Here is a 19,610-nt window from a genome sequence, read left to right as displayed (position 1 = left end):
TAGAATTAGTAGTTACATGGAGAAATGTTGGTTGATTAGGAAGTGACAGCATGGATTTCTAAAGGGGAAATGTTTAACTAACTTACTGAAGTCTTTTTGAAGAGGTAACAGAAAGGCTCGGTGAGGGTAATGCGGTTGATGCGGTGTACATGGACTTACAAAAGCCATTCAATACAGTGCCACACAACAGGCCTGTGAGAAAAATTTTAATTCATGGAATAAAAGGGACAGTAGCAACATGGAGACAAAATTGACTGAATAAAAATTGATTGAAAAGTGTAATGATGAATGAATATTTTTCAGGCTGAAGGAAGGTTTGTAGTGGAATTCCCCAGGGTCTGTATTGGATCCTTGTTTTTCTGATATATATTAATGATCTAAATCTTAGTGTGCAGGTGGCACTTACAAAGTTTGCGGATGACACAATATTTGGAAGCATTGTAAACGGTGATGAGGACAGTGTAGAATTTCAAAAGGATATAGACAAGTGGGCAGATGACGTTCAGTGTGGAGAAGTGTGAGGTGATGCATTTTGGTAGAATGAACATGGAGAGACAATATAAAACAAGGGATAAAATTCTTCTCTGAGTGCAGGGGCAGAGGGACCTGGGTGTATATGTGCATAGATCATTGAAGGTCACAGGACAGATGAAGAGCAGTTAATAAAGTATACAGTATCCTGGACTTTATTAATAGGGGCGGAGAGTACAGGAGAAAGGAGGTTATGCTGAACTTGTACAAGACACCAGTTAGATCTCAGCTGGAGTATTGTGTACAGTTCTGGATGCCATAGCAAAGATGTGAACACATTGGAGGGAGTGCAGAAGAGGTTTTCAAGAATGGTTCAGGGATGAGAAACGTCAGTTATGAGGATAGATTGGAGAGGTTGGGACCTTGGAGAGAAGGCGGCTTTGAGGAGAATTGATAAGAGTTGTTCAAAATCATGAGGGGGCTGGACAGAATAGATGGGGAGAAACTGTTCCTGCTCGTAAAAGAATCAGGAACGAGGGGGCACAAATTTAAAGTGATTTGTAAAAGAAGCAAATGTGATGAGAAAAAATAAATTCACGCTGCAAGTGGTTCGGGGTCTGGAATGCACTTGAGGCATTCAAGACAGAATTAGAAAATTATTTAAATAGAAAAATGTGCAGGGTTATGGGAAAAAGGCTGGGGAATGTCATAATGCTCGTTTGGAGAGATGGTACAGACGTGATGGGCTAAATGGCCTCCTTCGGCACCATAACAATTCTGTGAACATGGAATTAAAGCTAAAGAAAATACTAATTATGACCAATTTACCTGTTTGTCAAGACTTGGGATTTAGCAATCATGATCACCATACACTTTGGTTTATGGCAAACCTTTAAAGGTTAACAAAATAGGTTTAGGGCATAATTTTCCCTCGTGTAAAGACCGATGCTAACAGACAGATGAGAGAATATGCCAGGATATAATCAGCTGCCTGAAGATTCTGTTTCTTCAGAGAGTTTTCTTTGCACTGCAATTTGATAAGAATTTTTAAAAATGTAAATAATTGATTTTCTTAATGTAAAATTAGCATTGTGATGGTCCATTGCAGCAGTAACAACAATCTAACCAGAACAACTAGTTTATATACATGCCAGATTTCATGAATATTGTCACTCTTGGGAAATCATCTCTTGAGCCGGCATTTAAAGAACTTAACATTGTGGTCTTTTAAATTTGCCCCTGCCCAGTACTGAAACAGCCCTCATCAGTCACAAGTGACCACGTCCACCTGTCTTCAGCCTTTGGTGCAGTTGACCACACCAATTTCATGCCTCTCCATTGTCACCCAACTGGCTGAGACATCTCCCACCTATTCTTCTCTACACAAGTATATCCAGAGTATAATTTACAATGGTTTCTCTTCCCATTCCCGCATCCGAGATTAAATGAATCTGTTCATAAAATTTGGCATCACACTTGAGCATCCAACCACAAACTCACACCATCACCGAGGCTATTTACACCTCCATAACATCGCCAGACTTTAACCCCGGATTAGTTTATCTGCTGCAGTCCCTTTATTACCTCCAGGCTTGACTATTCCAATACGTTCCTGAATGGTCTCCCATATTCTCTCTTCTGTAAGCTTGAGGTAATCCAAAGCTCTGCTGCTTGTGCCTTAACACACACCAAGTCCCATATTAAAACTCTCATCCTTGTTTTCAGATCCCTCCCCACCTCTGTAACCACCTCCAGTCCCATTACCCATATCTGCTTTCCGTTAAATCTGTCCTCATAAGCATCCCCAATTTTAATTACTCCATTATTAATGTCGGCACCTTCAGTTGCCTAGCCCCTAAGCTCAAGAATACTCTTCCCCATTTCACTTTCCTCCTTCGAGACGCATCTTAAAACCTATCTCTTTGATCAAGCCGTTGGTTATCGGACCTAATCACTCCTTAAGTGTCTCGGTGTCATATGGTGTTTTATAACACTCCTGTGAATCACCTTGAGACATTTCATTATGTTTAAGGCACTGCATAAATTGTTGTTGCTGTCGACGATGATAAATGAGTTAATGACACATTCAGCAATAGCCATGACCAACCAATTTATTAGATCACATGGAAAGTGCTATTTTTAACGTTGAAATATTCTCATCCAGCACAATATTGCATTGGTTTCAAATCGATACGCTTGGCCTAATATCTAGTGTAAGGACACAATTATTAATCCTTCAAATATCAATGATAGTTCAGGCAAAATATGCAAATCTGATAATGGGGATATTGCTAGATGTGAAGAGAAAAGGAATATCAAAAAGGGTACAAATTCTGACATGTCGATGTGAAACTGCTTTATTCAAAAGTGGCTGAGCTCAAGTGTAGCATTTTAAAACTTGATGAATGAATTTCTGCTTCCAGATTTGGCCAATTGTGTACCAGAGTTGTTTTTATTTGCATTGATTTGTTCTAGTAAACACTTTGCAATTCATTTTACATTGCAATTATTTTTTTAAACCAACGTACCGATGCCCTTCCAAGTCTTTTCATCCTTGATATACAGCTCCTGCTCCCTCAACCTTTTCCCCCCCACAAAGCTGATGATCACCCAATTCCTTTCCTGGCCCCCAACTTAGTCAATATTGAAAACCGTTCTCTCCTCAAGGTCCTCTCCCCTTCTTTAAAAAAAAAGACCCTCGCGCCCCCCCCCCTCAAAATTCTTGCAAACTACCTCCCCCATTTCCAATCTCCCTTTCCTCTCAAGTCCTTGAACTTCCTTTCGTCTCCCAAATCTGTGCTCATCTTTCTCAGAATTCCAATTCTGAATCCCTCCAATCTGGTTCGGCCTCAGCTACAGTGCCAAAAGAGAACCCATAGTATCCCTACAGTGCAGAAGGAGGCCATTCGGCCCATCAAGTCTGCACTGACCCTCCAAAAGACCACTCTACTTAGGCTCACTTCCCTGCCCTGTCCGCCTATCTCCAGTTAACCTGCAGATCTATGGACACTATGGGGCAATTTAACATGGCCGATCCACATAACCTGCACATCTTTGGATCGTGGGAGGTACCCGGAGGAATCCCACTCAGACACAGGGAGAACATGCAAACTCCACACAGTCACCAGCTGCAATTGAACCAGTGTCCCTGGCGCTGAGGCAGCAGTGTTAACCAGTGTGCTACCATACCAAAGTCAGTGGCTGTGACATTGGTAAATGATCCTTCATGTCCTTTTTAACCTGCAGTCTAGACATGGTTCACCAGGCCATTCCACTCCCAATACCTTTCCATAATGCAGCTTGGTGCAAAGGACTTGTCTGGTTCCATTCTCACCATTGCCAGGGAGTAACCAATAATAGCTTTTCTTTCTGCTCCCACATTGTTAACAAGTGCTCCAAGGATCTACTCTTAGACCCTTCCTATTTCTCATCTACAGGCTGTCCCTTGGCAACCTTTTCCAAGTAGCGTGTCAGGAGATACAAAAGTCTGAGAACACACACAAACAGTTTCAAAAACAGCTTCTTCCCTGCTGTTACCAGACTCTTAAACGACCTTCTTATGGACTGACCTCATTAACACTACACGCCTTTATGCTTCACCCGATGCCGGTGTTTATTAGTTATATTGTGTACCTTGTATTGCCATATAATGTATTTACTTATATTTTATTTTCATGTACTTAATGATCCGTTGAGCTGCTTGCAGAAAAATACTTTTCACTGTACCTCGGTAGACATGACAATAAACAAAATCTAAATCCTCACTCGCATCACATCCTGTCATTTCTCTTTTCACTAAATTGGCTCACGTGTAAGCAACGGTGAAATTGTAAAATCCTCATCCCTGTTTCCAAATCCTTCGCTAGGCTTGCCTTCCCCAACTCTTGAAATCTCTTCCAAATCATAACCCTTCAAAATAACCATCCTCCACCAATTCTGGCCTCTTGGACATCCCGGATTTCAATTGTTTCATCATTGGAGGCATCCCTTCAGCTTCAATTCCAAAATCCCCTTCTTAAAACCTCTCTGCCCCGGCAACCTCAAAGATCCTTTTTAAAACCTACCTCTTTGACCAAGCATTTATTTGGTCACCAACCTCAACATCACACGAAGCTTGGTGCTGTTCTATTTGATAATGCTCTTTCAAGGTGGCCTGGAGATGTTTTACTAAATTAAAGACATCATAAAAATACATGTTGTTGTTCTTGCACTGCTTACAACACATGGGTAACTGTAACTTGTAGGGGATTGGAGTTGAGAAGTTTCCTTTTGAGGTATATCTGTATTTATTGAAATTACATTTCTCCAGAAATGGTCAAATTTCTTTGTGTTGTCAGAAGTTATTATTTCACAGCCATCAGTGACAAAAGGAGGTCAAAGAAATGAAGGTTTCGACAAACAGTTAGGAAAAGAAGGTCTTACAAAATGTAACATCGTTGGTGCCTTCCAATTTGAATAATAATAAAACCAACACACACACACACGGTCAGACAACCAAACTTGCCAGTTATTAAATAGTATAATTTTTAGCAATGTCAAAAATGTTGAGGTTACATTTGTTACAAAGTAAACACTACAATAACCTGAATGATTGGAACAAAATAATTTATTCAAAGGGATGAACTGATTTGAAATGCTTGCGGTTTCCAGCTGCTCAGCATTAAGCAAACTATCCAGTGGGTACATGGACGTGACATTCTAGATTGACATGATGCCCCTCATGTTTTACCAGCTCATCCTTTTTACAAAGCTCTTATACACCGGTACTTAGGTTTCCAGCATTGATTCCTAAATTCCAGCTCCCCAACAGTTCCAGCACTGAATCCCATTTGCTTGACCTGACATGACAGCAGCTTTGTAAACATGGGTCTACGATTTAGCAAAGTGACTGCGGAGAGACAAGTTGACAGACACCAATGCTGGGAACTAAAATAAGCAAACACCAGAGTGTAAGCTCCTCAAGTGACAACCCTTTCACTGCGTCCAATGAAAGTAACAACAGAGTTTTTGAAAATAAACTTAGAGGCCCATCCTTAATCAGGATCTCAAAAAGGGGAGACTGATTTAGCATTTCAATCAGATCCTCACTTGCACATCAGTGATTAAGACATAGCTCGGTGGTAGATTTGCAGTAAACAATGCAGTAATTTGGTTCAGTGGTAACCTGCGTCAAACAAATTCCAATTTCGGCAGACTTTAAATAAAGTGAGAGTGAACACAAAAACATTGCAAAGGAGGAGCAAATCTAAATCATTAATGGTCGGGTTAGAATGTTACCTCAAAATTTCGTGACCAATCCTTATTTCAAGAATAATCGCCATTTTAAATGATCAACCTCCACTTTTTGTAACTGCCAGTTGGCTACTCTCAGTACAATTTGACAAAGCTGCAATAGTTCATATTGCAAGCTTCGTTATGCTGGCAAATCTACAAAGTATTGCCTGGTGCAAAATGTGGAGAAAAATCACAGCATGAATCGCTATCTCATTCCCTTGGAATACCTGCGGAGTTTTCACTGCAACACAGTGAAAATGACAAATTCTCATGTTGCCAACCATTGGTCTTCAGAGTACTGAAGTCACTTACTGAAGATAGTAATGGCTTAAAAAAAAAATCTTTCCTCCTCAATTGAAGGTAGTGATTCGTGTTGACGTGGGTCCACATGGGCTGTTCTTCATTAGTGATTGGACATAGAAACATGGAAAATAGGAGTAGACCATTCGGCCCTTTGAGCCTGCTCCGCCATTCAATATGATCACGGTTGATCCTTTACCTCAATGCTATACTCACACACACTCCCCATACACTTCACATCTTTACAGTCTAGAAATCTATCTATTTTCTTGTAAAACATATTCAGTGACTTGACCATTAGAGACTTTAGCAGCAGAGAATTCTACAGATTCACCACATTGAGCGAAAGGTATCTTCTCATCTCAGTCCTAAATAGACTACCCCATATCCTGAGACTGTGAACTCTTTGTTCTATTCCCCAAGCCAGAGATACATCATTCCTGTATCCAGTCCGCCCAGCCCAGTCACAATTTTATACATTTCAATTAGATATCCTCTCATTCTTCTACGTTCCAGTGAATACAGGCCCAGTTGACCCAATCTGTCCTCATTCGACAATCCTGCCATCCCAACAATCAGGCTGGTGGACCTTCGCTGCACTCCCTCTGTGGCAAGTATATCCTTTCTTGGGCAAAGAGACCAAGACCAAAATTTTCCGGCCCTTCCCACCAGTGGGATACTCCAGTCCAGTCAAGGGCGGCCCCCGTGGTGCGCTCCCCGGTGGTGGAGGGTGCATGGAAGGCAAGACCCCCATAGACATTGGTGAGGCCCCAATAGCAGGCCACTTCCTCCACAGCAAATTATACCCCACCCCAAAACTGCACACAATAATCCAGGTGTGGTCCTGTACAGTTGCTGTAAGACATCCTTGCTCCTGGACTCAAATCCTTTGGCAACAAGACACCTAAATCATAACAAAAGGCTGCACAGCTGAACATTTTCACATTTGCATTTCCCGCTGGACCTTTGAAGCCGTGGCCAATTTTCCTACCTTTCCAGGCTGCAGACACTGAAACCACCCAATGTGCACCGCAACAGATAATTCAGCAAAGACCAGGGATATTGAGCCAGGAACCTTCCCCGTTTGGAGGTTTAATACCACAATATGGAGTGTATTTACCAATCCAGCATCAGAAACTGTATTTATTAGAAAATATATAGTGTGTCTGAATGAGCCATGTCATAAACCATCAAGAGAGGGGGGGGGGGGGGGGGGGGGGAGAGAAACAGAGGTGAATGAAATAAATATATCTTTAGCTATACATTTGGAAACAACAAAATTCAAACTGATTGTGCATTCCTTACTCAACGGGCTCTACTTCAGTACAAACTAGGCCAATGTCTGATTATTGCTAATTTGTGAAAATGGATTTCATGGTCAGATGGTCTCGTCATTCCAACCACGCCATCAACTTGTTATTACTTCTCATCACATGAACAAGTTGCAATATTCTTCTACATACAATCACACATGGCTGCTCATCAGGAGGAGGGGGGCTATCATGGTCATGTAACTCCCCACAAGAGAGAGTTTGCTGCAATAAGGGAACTATCCTGCCCATGGAGCCTTCTGTAGTTGGGCAAGTGAGACTACACTGATAATGGATTGATTTAGGGGCAAAGATATGATTCATTTCTTAGGTTCAGATTTGCGGATGCCAAACAACAGGTGATTCACCTCGGCTTTCAGTTTGTAGCCTATTTACTCCAGAATTGGGAACCTGATTACATCTGGTTATCCTCAGGATTGTGTGTTCAGTAAGTTTCCAAGCAGAGGAATTAAATACTTTCATATCTTCAACTCAATCTGAAGCTTCATTTTAAATGAACTGTCCTTGCATATCAGACTGCATGAAATGGGAGGAACCTGTTTGGCTCAATCTCATTTTGCAGGTTTCCTCTCGGTCACCCCTCCCATCAAACCACAGCTACTCAGCTAATTGGAACTGAAGACTACTGGGGAATTTCACAGACAATGACCCGGAGTCACACTGTTGCAACTCTGGAGATTCCCTTTATCATAACTCATTGCTGAACCCAGCTCGAACTTGAAGCTAAACTAAAGGAAGTCACATTTTGGCCACGCTGTAGTTACAGAGTAGCCATGTTATAATGCTAACAAAGAGGCATGTTAAGTGCTTTTCATAGTTCCAACTATAACTCACAATTTGATTGGACAATCAGTGCTGTCAGTCATTACTTCAGGACACCATGTATTTAATACAACTCCTGAAGTACCCCACAGAATGAACAATTACCACCAAATATTGACATTATAAAGTTATCGGTGTTGTTCCAGTATAACCTCTTTTGTCGTGAGAGGTAAAGTTCTTGTGCTCCAGATGGTCAGGTGAACCGCTCTAGCTCTCGGCGACCAGCTGCGAGGAATGTCCTTCTGTTGAAAATCAACGACGCTGTACTCCACTGGTGCAGACCCTGTACTGTAATTTTAATTCCCCTCGTTTTTAGCACATTAATGGGTCATGGGTCCGGCAAATCTGAGGTATCAACAACTACTTTTATGAAGATAGTGTCATCTTTAATATACGTCCCACTTTCCAAGACAGTCTGTGTAACAAAGAGCGGGCAGCCTGAGGCAATATTCATGTCGCTCACCGGCTTCTTAAAACTACTGCTGTTCGGATCTGGCTTAAAGGCATCACCTAAATGGCGACTGGCCGGAGCTTGGTCCAACAGCATCAACGTTACTTTCTGTTTAAAAGGCCATGGCAACAGTGCGTCGTACTCTCCCCTCATAACGACAAAAAACAACGATAAATGAGTCCCTTTACCCATACCATCTCCATTGAGGTAAACTCGAGCGCACATCTTGTAGCCAAAGTATCCAGTGTAAAATGGCTGGCTATACAAGGACAACGTTTTTCCACTAACAGCCTCCTGTTTTCGCCGTGTGTAATCGCGGATTTTCCAGATCAGTTTTCCATTGTAGCTTGCCGTTTCGAGCACTTGGAAGCGAAGGTCCATATCTGCCAAGCGCACATCGTGGACGCTGAGGAGGTTGTCATGCCTCTTCACTTGGTTATCCAGTGCAGCTGCAAAACCAAAAATATTTTCAGATTGGCAGCCTTTATTTGAGCTGAGCAATTTAGCAATAGTATGAGCTGATTTAAGATAGCCGCAAGGATAGCCGTCTCAAGGAGGAGGGAGATAGCAGATCACCAAATAAAAAAGGTGTTTCAATTTTAAAAGTTACCACACAGAAATCATTGTTGTGACAATAATACCCACCCTCGAAACAAATAACATTTTAATGCCTTTAATTACGATGCAGTACTCTCCGAAACATCAGCACATTATCAGTGTAACCACGTTGTGAATTCTCCATTATTTGTAAAACTGGTTGCATTGCTGCTAACCTACAACAGCAGGCGACATAAGGTAAGGGAATAGAGTAACTGTACCATACTCACTCAGACTTGCCGTTCCTGTGCCTGTCCCACCAGTTCTGCCGGACAGTTCCAGCTGTCGGACCTGGATTTGAAGCTGGTTTACAGATTCTTCCAAAGTTTTCACCTCTCTCACGGATTCCTCCTGCTTCTGACATGTCTGTTGTGATGCCTGATCAATGTTCATCAATTTATCGGTGTGACTAGCTAACATTCTCTACAAGACAAAAAAAGCAGCAAAAAGGAAATGAAACAAATTAAATGCCACATTTGACACACTATGAAGGATATTCTTAGAGGTGGACAGGAAGACTCAGCATCCCAGGTAACCTAAAACCACATAATTTAGGATCAGATCCATGCTCAGTGACAAAAGAGGCAAAAGAGGCAGCACGGTAGCATGGTGGTTAGCATAAATGCTTCACAGCTCCAGGGTCCCAGGTTCGATTCCCGGCTGGGTCACTGTCTGTGCGGAGTCTGCACGTCCTCCCCGTGTGTGCGTGGGTTTCCTCCGGGTGCTCCGGTTTCCTCCCACAGTCCAAAGATGTGCGGGTTAGGTGGATTGGCCATGATAAATTGCCCGTAGTGTCCTAAAAAGTAAGGTTAAGGGGGGGGGGGGGGGTTGTTGGGTTACGGGTATAGGGTGGATACGTGGGTTTGAGTAGGGTGATCATTGCTCGGCACAACATCGAGGGCCGAAGGGCCTGTTCTGTGCTGTACTGTTCTATCGTTCTCGGATACATTTCCACTGTTTGGGACAGGGAGTTTGTCACAAAAAGTGTTCCAATTTTGGGCGGCATGGTGGCTCAGTGGTTAGCACTGCTGCCTCACAGCGACAGACCTCGGGTGACTGTCTGTGTGGAGTGTGCACTTTCTCCCCTTGTCTGTGTGGGTTTCGTCTGGGTGCTCCGGTTTCCTCCCACAGTCCAAAGATGTGTAGCTTAGGTGAATTGGTCATGCTAATATTGCCCACAAAAAGTTAGGTGGGGTTATTGGGTTAGGAGCGGGGGATTTGGCCTAGGTAGGGTGCTCTATTGGAGCATGGGCCGATGCAGACTCGAGGGGGCCAACTGGCCTCCTCCTGCACTCCAGGAATTCTATAATTCTATTCTCAGATTTTGGTACCTTTTTAAAACCTTTAACTATTTTGTAAACTCTTAAGATTACCGCTCAGCTGCATCCTTTCTAGATTAAAAAGCCGGTGCCTCTTTAATCTTTACTCATAGTTCATGCCCTTTCACACTGTTGTTCAGGTTTGTGTCTTTAGATCTTGAATGTCACCTTTGTTTCTCAGTAAGCAGATGGTCTGACCAGAGGAGCAATGTACAGTCTGGTCAAGGTGTCCTCTGACTTTTTATTCCTAAACAGTTCGATATTCTACATCAAATTATATCATAGGCATAATTCTTAGACATTCCCACTAACTGGGTTCTGCAGATACCAAAGCATTTTTAAATTTGTGCCAATAGTTCTTACCTGCATGTGTCCGAGTCGACTTTCATTCTTATTTGCAAGCTGTCCTAATTTACTTTGCTCTTTCTCCAAGTGGCTTATCTGAGTTGCCATAATATCAATCGTTTTAGACTTTTCCTGCAATTTGTTCTGAAGCTCGAAAATCTGCAACAAGATTTTTTTTAAATGCTGTTACCAAGGGATCCCTCATAAATCAGCAAGCATTATTTATCTCTTCCCAAGAGATTTTGGATTTATGTCCTATATTGTACGGACATCAGGAATCGTTTGTCACTTTTTGCCGAGACCAAAATCTATAAACACCTCAGATATGTTCTTCTCATCTGCCATTTGTACTGCTGGGAGATGAGGATGACCTGGGCCTCAGGCTGTCTCTGGATACCATGACCATCTGACAAGAGTTAGCGCCGCTACAGACTGGGTTTTCCATTTTGAAAGCATCCTAATTGCCATCAAGTTCTCAGTTCTCTCGCTCTCGAAACTTTCATCGCTTGGTAGTGGGCCAAACAGATGCTTGCTGGGAAATAAATTGGAGCCCAATATCCTACTGGAGCCATTGGGCTGCCCCAATTTTCATACCTTAATAATATGACAAATATGTCAAATGACTTTGTATATCTGGGACATTGTCTCCACTCATCCTTTAGGAATCCAAAAATAAAACAAAATTACTCTCCAACCTATCTATCAAAATATTGGGTGCAATCGAACGGCCATGCTGTGCCCGAAAAGCTGCGTGTCGGATCTACCCGGCTCGCAAAGACTGGCGGGATCTAACGCGATCTCACAAAAAGTTGTGATGAGAATCCCGCCCATTGTAGGCAGGATCCCTTTTTGGCAAATCTGCATATTAGAGCAAGACAGCTAGTCTCACTTTAATATGCAGATCCCCAAGTCACCCAAGGCTTTGGGATCTATCCCCATCGTCTTAGAGAACTCAGGCAAGCACTGTTCAGTGCTGGTCTCCACAAACAGGGTTCAGATGGAACAACATCTATGCCTTCAGGGCAGGGTGCTACCCTGGTACTGCCAAGGTGCCAAGTTGGCATTTTTCACGTGGCAGTGATCGGGCCAGGAGTGCCCTGGCGGATCACATTGGGGGCTCCAGAGATCAGGACGCCATCTCTCGCTACACTGAAGAGTCCTGTCAAGCTGAGCAGGGCAGAAAACGGGGCTCCGTGCTGCCTCAGCTGCACGTTCCCCGCTGAGGCCTCCTACCTAACCCGAGTGACATTTAATAGCGTTGTGTTTCCCAGCGCTGCTGGCGCCGGGGAACACGTGGCTAAACACACTCGCTACGGAACTTTGTTCCCATTTAGTTGAATCGCACCCAAGGTGTTAGAAAGTGATCCACAATAAACCTATCTGAATCTCAGCTAAATTAGAAGTCACAATGTGCACTTTGCATTTTAATTTAACCCAGTCAGAGTATAAAACATAAAACAGAGTTGGAAACTAATTGCATACTTAAAACTTTAATGCTTCACTAAGCACAATTCATATCAGTGAACATTATTCTTGCATATAACGAAGGAATCGAGTTTAGATTTAAGATGAATAAAAAGGGTGGATCACAAGCATTTTCGATAGCTCTCAGATGTCTAGACTAAGGAGCGCAAGGCTGGAACATTGCCCAGAAACATCTTAAATGAGAACTTTTAACATAATTTCAACATGGCTAACGGCAGTCAAACCAGATCAAAGACCCAACACATAGCACAAAAACAGCTCTTCCTTGTCATAGCTACAGTTTCCAAAACAGACGACTATTAACTTAACATCTGAGATTATCCTAATTGTGTCAATCATTGTCTTTCTAATTAACGTAAAGGAAAATAAATTGGATAAAAACTACTGGCGTAAAGAGAATGGATCAAAAGATTGGAACTTTTGTGTATTAGAAGGGGGTCAAGGGAGTCAAAGGTTATAGGGGTAGACAGGGAAGTACAGTGGAGGCCATAATCACAGATCCGCCACAAATCTTATTAAATAGTGGAGCAGGCTTGAGGGGCCAAGTAGCCTATTCCTGTTCCCAATTCACAGGTTCATATGAATGCACATGGGGTTAATAAAAAAAACCAGAGCAAGATATGTATCAACACACACCTAATGACAGTCAATGACACAATGGAGGGAACAAAAACATCCCGAGTTTTCAGGCTAAAGACTTCAGAATTATTAATGACTTCCCACACAAAATCTGAGAGAATTGAAAGACTCTTCCCTACAAAACATAAGCAAAGACTGGAATGGAAAGCATTAAAAGTTTAAAAATGGAATTCATATTTATAAAGTGCCTTTCACAAATCTCATCACATTTAGACATGCTTGTGAACAATCTCTTTCCTGATATTGAGCCACAGTTGCACCATGTCAAAACCTGGCAGATAATCTTCACACAGCAAGATCCCACAAATGGCACGGAGATCAATGGCCAATTAATCTGCTTTTCGTAGAATTGGTGGAGGGATAAATACTGTACAGATGAATATCAGCGTGGTCTCTTAGAATTTAAATACAGTATTGAAATATCACACCCTAAACTTTTGAGGCAGGGGTTTGTCTAAAGTCGCACTCCAAAGACTTGAACATTTAATCTAGGCAGAAACTCAAGTTTAATACGGAGGGAGTGCTGAACTGTTGGGAGGTGCCATCCTTTGCAAGAGATGTTAATCCAGGTGGAGAAAGATCTCATGGTGCTATTTAAAGTGTAAGAGGGCTGTCCCAAGTTTCCTGGTCATTGCTTCTTCCTTGACCAAGGTTACCGAAACAAACAGTTAACTGGTAATTGCCACTCTAGTGGAATCATGCAAATTGATTGCCATGTTTCCAGACACTACAATAGGGATTATTATAACCAATGGAGTATTTTTGAAGTGGAAAGAGTTTTGCATTATCCTGAGGTTTTGAAAGGCGCAATTTAAATTCAAGTCTTTCTTTTATTCCTGTTTTCTACCCGAGCAGACAGATAGGACCTCATTTCAAAAGTTAGCACCTCTCAACATCGCACCCTGCTTGACATGCCGACCTACATTTTGTGCTCTTGACTGTGGAATGGGCTTGAAGCCACAACCTCCTACATTAAAGGGGAGCTAGGGCCACCATTCAGCCAATGCTGGCACTCTTAGAAAAGGAGGGAAAATGTGGCCAATTTCCCAAAAATTCCATTTATTCCATGAAAACAGGACAACAGAGGAACCCACGAAAAATGGATCTACACCACTGCTGTGAAAATAAAAGGCAGCGATTGTTCGTTCGAAACAGGGACTCAAAGCCAAAACTTGTAAAACTCAGATAGCACAAACCATCAACATCTGCTGTGACTGTTTATAAGTGAGCAGAGTCAAAACAACTGGCATATTGTGAAAGTCAGATTCGCATTATTGAAAAGGATTCACAATCAAACACTGGACAGGTTTTTGTATCTATGCACCAAGAAAGATTCCAATCTATGCCCATCATTGATCTGATATGTGAATATAAACCTTACATGAAGTAGCGTGGCTCCCGTGCAGGCTCCCGCACTTTGGCCGATCGGAATAATTTTTTAAAAAGACTTGCCGGCAGAGAAATCGACTGTAAAGAGTGCACTGTCGAAATTGACATCAAAGAGGGGCGGAGGAGTGAAGTTGCAAGTGTCGAGCCCAAACAATGAGGCATCAAAGATGGCAGAGTAAGCGCCCATGCCCATCACCCTCAACATGATGGGGGAGTGGTAGCCAGAGAACTTTAAAACATTTGTGGAGAAATGGACAAACATTCAAGAAACAGGGTCAGGAATTGAAGGCTTCATTTAACACCACTGTGGAGGAAGCTTTGGGCCCAGAGAACAACTGGGCGCACAGGCAGAGAAATTGAAAAATGTGGAGGAGACCTTATCCCAGCAGCACAAAGACAGACTTGCTACCTTGAAAATGAAAATCGCTTATTGTCACGAGTAGGCTTCAATGAAGTTACTGTGAAAAGCCCCTAGTCGCCACACTCCGACGCCTGTTCGGGGAGGCTGTTACGGGAATTGAACCGTGCTGCTGGCCTGCCTGGGTCTGCTTTCACAGCCAGCTATTTAGCCCAGTGAGCTAAACCAGCCCTGAAATGAGCAAATCAGCCCTTGGAAGCTGAAATGGCGATTGTCAGTGACAGGTACAAGGGCCTCGAGGCGAAGCTGGATGATTTAGAAAATAGGTCCAGGTGCACAAACTGAGGCTGGTGGGTCTACCTGAGGGAGTTGAGGGCACAAGGCCGACCGAAGACTTCGCTGCAAAGTTCTCCCACTTGATAAGCGGTGATGAGGTATTTGCTGCGCCGGAGTTCGACAGGGCACACAGGACCTTTGAGGCAGAAACCACGACCGAATGAGCCACCTCAAGCAGTGGTCATTCGATTTCATAGTTTCCAGAGAAAGGAACAGGTCTTGGAATGGGCCAAGAAAGTTCAAAACGTCAACTGGGATGGCGATCAATGGGTCCGGTTTAATTCGGCGAAAGTATTAGCTGATGCGAGAGTGAAGTATGTTATAGTAACAGGGGTGTTAGAAGGTATACCAGTGGTGTTGGTGAATGTTTACGTCCGTAATTGGGCTGATACAATGTTCATGGACCAGTTACTGGCAAGGGTACCGGATCAAGACACCCATCAACTTATTATGGGAAGGGACATGAATTATGTGCTGGACCCAAGGCTAGATCATTCTGGGCTAAGATCACTGGCACTGAGGGGTATGGCAATGGCATTAATTGCTTTTATGGAAGAAATGGGGAGGGGGACAGATCCATGGCGGTTTGGTCACTTGGAGGGGGGGAAAAAAAAAAAAAGAGCTCTCGTTCTTCTCCTCAATACACAATGTTTTGTCCAGAATTGTTTTGTCATAAGCCAAGCACTCATGGCAGGGGTGAAGAAACCAGAGTACGCGGCGGTGATTATTTCTGACCATGCTCACATTGGATGGATCTTGAGTGGAGGGTAGGTAAGGGGCATCAAAAAGGGGTGGCGGCTGGATGTGGGTCAGTTGGTGGACATTGGGTTCTGAACAAGGATTTCAGGGGCTATCCAGGATTATATTGGGAACAATGACAATGGGGAGGTCTCCATGGGAAGCACTGAAGGTTGTAATTAGAGGAGAAATTATATATCTTTCCAGGCCCATGTAGAGCTGGAGACAAGGAGGGAGCAGGAAAATCTAGTGGAGGATATTATAGAGGTAGATCGTAATTATGTGAACAGCCCATCCCAAGAACAATTAGCAGAGAGGGGAAAGCTGCAAACACAGTTTAATATAATCACTACAGATAGGGCGGTACACAGCTGAGGCAAGCTAAAGGGGCTATTTACGAATATGGAGCCGAGGCAAGTCCTGGCAAAACAACTGAGGAAAGAGGAGGTTGAGAGAGAGACTGCTCAGATGAGGGCACGACCTGGGGGCTGCTCTCAGATCTGAAGGTAAATGAGGTATTGAAGACCTTCGCCCAAAATTTATACAGGTCGGAACCTTCACGGATGAGAAAGAGAAGGTGGAATTCCTGGGTGAGTTGGAGTTTCCCAAGGTGAAGGAGGAGTTACGCGAGGACCTTGAAGCTACACTGGAGTTGGATGAGATCAAACAGGCGCTGAAACTGACGCAGTCGGGGAAGACACCAGGAATTTAATAAAACATTCATACCCCTATTAGCCCGTTTATGGTTAGGGATGTTCAGGGACTCCTTGGAGAAAGGTGCTTTGCCACAGACACTGAGGAAGGCTTCGATAACCCTGCTCTTGAAAAAAAGACAAGGACTCCTGAGACAGTGGGTCGTATCGACCAATCTCCCCATTAAGCGTGAACGCAAAGCTGTTGGCATCAAGGCTGGAACCTTGTCCGCCAGGGGTGGTAGGGAAAGACAAACGGATGGCGTTAAGGGACTGAGGTTGATGGCGCACGTGAGACAACGGTTAAATGCAGTGCTTGCTCCAAAGGTCAAGTCGGGCCCCGGAGATCATAATCTCGCTTGATGCGGAGAAGGCGTTCGACCGAGTAGAGTGGGATTATCTGTTTGCGGTTTTAGAAAAATTAGTAATTGGGTCGGGCTTTGTAGCATGGGTGCGGCTGATATATACGGCTCCATTAGCCAGTGTTTGCACTAACAAGGCGACCTCCGTCCCCTTTAATCTCTTCCAGTGTACCAGGCAGGGATGTCCGATATCCCCTTCGCTGTTTGCACCAGCAATAGAGTCACTAGCCATGGCCCTGAGGTCCTCAAATACATAGGGAAGAATTGTTAGAAATGGAGTGGAACACAGGTCTCGCTGTACTCCGACAAATTATTAAATGCGATAGGCGTAAATAGATAGCATTATGGGAATCTTGCAGTGTTTTTGGGCCTTCTCTGATTACAAGATAAATAAAGGAAAGCGTGAATACTTTACAGCTAATGCTGAAAGATGATAAGAGTGGTTCGATGATTCTGATAAACTTCTGGTTCAGGTGGAAGCAGAGTCTATGAGGAGTGCAAGCCTTTCGGCGCTGGTATCAGCTCCGTTACCGGTAGTACCAAAGAAGCACTCGCCTAACTCGGTAGTAGTGGCCACGTTAAAAATCTGGTGGTAACTCCGCCATCATTTTCACTAGAGGGCTGCCTCTAGGCTGACCCCTATTTGCGAATCAGTTATTTGGACTGGCTAGGTCGGGTGTGAAATTTAGGGAACGGAAGGATAAAGGTATACAGAAAGTGGGAGGCTTATTTCTCAAAGGTCGGTTTGCTGGCTTAGAGAAACTTAAAAGAAAAATATGGGCTCACAGATGCTGATGGGTTCTGGAGTATCTCCAGGTGTGCAGCTGGGTTAAAAAGGACTACTTTTCAGCCTTTCCGATAAGCGGTCTTCTACCTTGCTCTGGAGGATCTTATCCTGCTCTGGTTCAGAGATGGCCAGCACGTCGGGTATATACGAGCGGTTGATGGGGGAGGAGACGGGCTCTGTTGAGGGTGTGAAGGCAAAGTGGACAGAGACGCTGGGACCAATCTTGGAGGCGGATTGGAGTGAGGATTTGAGGAGGGTGAACTCGACCTCGGCCTGTGCGGGGCTGAGTCTCATCCAGCTGAAAGTGGTGTTCCGAGCACCCCTTACAAAGGCTAGAATGAGTCAATTTTTTTGAAGGGGTGGATGTGCGATGCGATTGGTGTTTGGGGGGCCGGGCACTTCATGCGCACATGTTCTGGTCATGCTCAAAGCTGGCAAACTTCTGGAGGTCCTTTCTTGAGACTATGTTGGCAATCCTGGACATTGGGTTGGACCTTGCCCATTTGTGGCGATTTCTGAGGATTCGGTTATGCCGGAACTCCAGACGAGGGCGGGGACTGACATCCTGGCCTTTACCTCACTGGTGCCAAGGAGGTGGATCCTAATGGTAACTGAATAAATCAAATGCTGCTTTTGTTGTATGGGATTGCAGGCCATTTACCAGCATTTTATGAAATGTTATCCCATGATCAACCATTCCATGAAGATCATAACCTGACATAAGACCATAAGACATAGGAGCAGAATTAGGCCACTTAGCCCATCGAGTCTGCTCCGCCATTCAATCATGGCTGATATTTTCTCATCCCCATTCTCCTGCCTTCTCCCAATAACCCCTGATCCCCTTATTAATCAAGAACCTATCTATCTCTGCCTTAAAGACACTCAGTGAATTGGCCTCCATAGCCGTCTGCGGCAAAGAGTTCCCGACATATCCCGAGGCTGCTGAATTAGCTCAGCAGTTACATACCACTTCGATCTGTGTCATGTCTGTTAGGGGGTCAGTTTTACTCCACCGTGGATATAATTTGAACTCCTGACAAAGAGGAACAACTAAAATATCTTTCTGGTGCTAACCATACAGTTGGAAATTCCAGCATTTGCTACTTTTACTTTTGATATGATTTGTCCAATGCGAGGATTCTGGCTGAGCCTCTAATCTGCTGGTTAGGATGATTGGAGACACTGCTCTACAGTTCTGAACCGGTTCACAAAGTTACTGGACCAATAATTTTCCTAAAGAGATGCCAAAATCCACCAGCTCCACTAGTACTTCAAGGAAACCCAATTACAGTCTGGAATGTCATATATGCAGCCGGTGGATCATTTCTACATTTCCATCCTCCTTTAAGAGTCCTTGCAATTGTCACATTGAAATCCTGGGATCACCCAGCAGCCAATCTTGGGAGTGACAGCAAACACCGAGACAATTATACCTATTAAGTAGTTTCCCTTCAACACAATAGTGACTGCTTTTAGAATACTTCATTGGTTGCAATCGGGAAGTTGTGAAAGACACCAGGCAAAGCAAGTTCTTTCAAAGCAGGTAACAGACAATTAATTGAAGAATGAAAATTACATTTTTCAGAACATTTCAAAGCCTATTTGTTCAATAAATTTACAACGTGCTAATTAACATGCCCTCTTTTTTTTCTTGTTGTCAGTGGGAGGACCCTTCACATTTTTTTGTGTGGTAGCTGTGGTAGACATGCAACTCTTGTTACCTTGTAGTTTAGAAGGAGCATTGATGGTAATCTGGTTCTAGACTCGAATATAACGCGAGGCTGGAGGATATTAAAATATGGCCTGTTGGATGATTATTACAGCCCCCACCACTAATAGTGATCTGCTCACTATGTGATGGCCAGAATAATGTGATACTTTTTCTCCAATTTCCCTCTGAGTTCACAAGTG

At 43.5% G+C, this 19,610-nt stretch overlaps 1 protein-coding gene across 2 annotated transcripts in view; it reads right to left on the bottom strand.

Annotated features, from left to right (window-relative positions):
- Nucleotides 1-8,248: 8,248 nt before the first annotated feature.
- traf3 (TNF receptor-associated factor 3) overlaps nucleotides 8,249-19,610 on the bottom strand; it is an 81,597-nt gene continuing 70,235 nt past the window's right edge. For both annotated transcript variants that reach the window (XM_038777314.1, XM_038777323.1), the window contains 3 exons: nucleotides 10,929-11,069; nucleotides 9,477-9,669; nucleotides 8,249-9,098 (listed from right to left, as the gene is read on the bottom strand). In XM_038777314.1, coding sequence (XP_038633242.1) covers nucleotides 8,527-9,098; nucleotides 9,477-9,669; nucleotides 10,929-11,069 — 906 coding nt within the window. In that variant the 3' untranslated portion in view covers nucleotides 8,249-8,526. The remainder of the gene's footprint in view (nucleotides 9,099-9,476; nucleotides 9,670-10,928; nucleotides 11,070-19,610) is intronic.

The sequence above is a fragment of the Scyliorhinus canicula genome, chromosome 2 (genome assembly GCF_902713615.1).
Source record: "Scyliorhinus canicula chromosome 2, sScyCan1.1, whole genome shotgun sequence".
NCBI classification, from domain to species: Eukaryota; Metazoa; Chordata; class Chondrichthyes; order Carcharhiniformes; family Scyliorhinidae; genus Scyliorhinus; species Scyliorhinus canicula.
This window is presented reverse-complemented; position numbering and strand designations above follow the sequence as displayed.